General features: G+C 47.2%; 1 protein-coding gene and 1 long non-coding RNA gene across 2 annotated transcripts in view; one reads left to right on the top strand and one right to left on the bottom strand.

Annotated features, from left to right (window-relative positions):
* LOC118324473 (forkhead box protein J3-like) overlaps positions 1-2,315 on the top strand; it is a gene marked incomplete in the record, with an annotated part of 47,336 nt that overhangs the window by 8,546 nt on the left and 36,475 nt on the right. The window contains 2 exon segments of the mRNA XM_035656834.1: positions 1,310-1,433; positions 1,738-2,212. Of these exon segments, the coding sequence (XP_035512727.1) occupies positions 1,853-2,212 (360 nt within the window).
* LOC118324474 lies at positions 62-1,864 on the bottom strand. The gene is made up of 3 exons (XR_004796558.1): positions 1,723-1,864; positions 1,277-1,399; positions 62-1,120 (listed from the first exon to the last, which is right to left on the bottom strand). It is a non-coding gene; the product is annotated as an uncharacterized LOC118324474 (long non-coding RNA).

Below are 2,315 nucleotides of genomic sequence, written 5' to 3'. Positions count from 1 at the left end.
CGGCTTCTCCCACAGTGGCAGAGCCTTGAGGAGGAGATGGGGGTGGTGTTGTGCAAGAGGCCTCATCGGGCATATCTCTTCTCTCAGTTCCTCTTTCCTTACCCTAGTCCCTCTAGCCTGGCTTGTTTGGCTTGAGTCTGCTGCTAAACATTTGTTTTTTTCTACTTGCAATTAAGCAAGGTTTTTTTTTTTGCAGGAGCCCAGTATTTCCCTTCTTCTTCCTCATCTTGGCTCTCCAGGGGAATTGGAGGAAAAAGAGACATAGGGGTTGGTGTTCTTCCTGGTAGGAAGGCACATTGAAGTTCTCCCACCTTGATTATATACAGTGAGCATGAATGGAAAATGCGTGGGCCAATAGGCTCTTTGTTGTTCAAGGACATATGAAAGTTACTGCATGGATGGTAGATGAAGGCTTAGATGTAGATTTCTGTATCCTTAGGAGGCTGAATTCATCCAGCCATTGTTAACTAGACCCTGGCATTGGCCCACTCTGTATTCAGTCTCCAGTCTCCTTTGTAATTTCTATCTTCCAGAAGCATCAAGCACTAAACAACAATTTTATTTGTTAAATCAGAGTCTGGTCTGAATGCAACATCTTCACTCCAGTGATGAGTAACAGTTACATGACATTCTCAGTCCAGTAGTGACAAATCTACGAATGTTCTGTGACTGACTGAAGTACAGAACAATTGGTGAGTAAGTTCTCTCACATGTACCAGATGATTGTCTTTTTCTGAAATCGTGCTGCAAAAGCCCCCACTACCATAAAAAAGTTCCAGCACAGGACACATTTTTAAGTTCAGCACCGCTCTAAGAATAGCTACCAAATTAAAATGTTAAAGCTTCTTTAGTTTTTTCATCGTTTGTGTCTGCCTGAGCGGGATCTGAGAAACTGGGAAAGTGCGGGGGGGGCATGGAGTTGACAGGAGAGTGAGGCACGTCGAGAGTCAGAGAATGGGAATACAGTGTGGGGGGGTTACACAGAGAGGGAAAGGGGACGAGCCTTTCGGCTCCTCCAGAGGGTTGGAATTCCTCCCGAGCTGTTCCCCCCATTTGGCAGGCACTTGTGAAAACAATTCCCCAGCTTTTAGTCACTCTGCAGATCCAATTGCCATTTCCACTTTGGAGGGAACGAGAGTGAGAGGCAATCCAGATAGACAGAACACAGAGAGAGAAAGAGAGAAGAGTTTTAATCGGGTTGGACAGATGCCGAGGCCAGTTGAGCGGTTGTGCGATATTAATATCTTATGAAGGCTGTCTGGCAGAGCAAGCTCACCGTCTTGTGTGGTTTTGTGTTTGTGCGTTGCAGCAGCGGCCATTGCAGAGGCTAAATGAAGAACTTGTGAACATGCACGAGGGAAGGACTCTACCTTTCACTTCGGTGACTTCCCCAGATGCTCTGGCCCAAAGAAAGATGGAAAGGAATGGGAAGAGTAAGACACTTAACTCATACCTAGCCCCCTATACTGCTTTGCTTTTCACTGTGTAATTAATGGAATACAACTGTTTAATTCAAGTTTTTTCTTATCGATAGCTCACATTGCAGACCATACTTACGTGCAGTGTTAAAGACCAAGTGATGAACATGCCAAAATATTTAGTTTTCCATTATACAAAGCTACACTGTATGTGGAAAATAATGTGCAAGTTAACATCTGTGTATCTCTGCCAAGTGTGCTTTCTGCTCTAGCTAAAGGAGATGAATAGGCGTAGTAAACAAACCTCCTGCTCTTCCAGACTTGAGCCAAGGCTGCTGCACAGCACCCGTTCAGTGAGCCAACAGGAGATCCTCCATACGCCACGTCGCTGAGCCTCTCACCATTCCCTTTTGACCCCTCGACCTACAAGCGCCATGACCTCTGAGCTGGAGAGTAGCCTGACTTCAATGGACTGGCTCCCCCAGCTCAGCATGAGGGCAGCCATCCAGAAGGCGGATGCGGGACACCACCACGCCCACCACCATGGACACCACCACCACGCCCACCACCACGGGCATGGGCCTGGCAAGAAAATCACCCATCTGGACCCAGGAACAACACTGGACCAGGAGGAAGCTGCACAGCACAGAGACGGTAAACCTCCCTATAGCTACGCCAGCCTCATCACCTTTGCTATCAACGGCTCGCCGCGCAAACGGATGACCCTCAGTGAGATCTACCAGTGGATCTGTGACAACTTCCCGTACTACAGAGAGGCGGGCAGCGGCTGGAAGGTAAGACAAGAGATAAAATATTTAAGAGTCTTGCTGTTTAGGGTTAAGCTCCTATAGCTTGGGTCTGGTTCTAGGATGATGAAATATAGGTATTTGTTAAGTT

This window comes from Morone saxatilis, unplaced genomic scaffold, assembly GCF_004916995.1.
Source record: "Morone saxatilis isolate NCDOM2014 unplaced genomic scaffold, NCSU_SB_2.0 Contig15, whole genome shotgun sequence".
Classification (NCBI taxonomy): Eukaryota; Metazoa; Chordata; class Actinopteri; family Moronidae; genus Morone; species Morone saxatilis.
The sequence above is the reverse complement of the archived record's forward strand: the minus strand, read 5'-3'. Positions and strand labels throughout refer to the sequence as shown.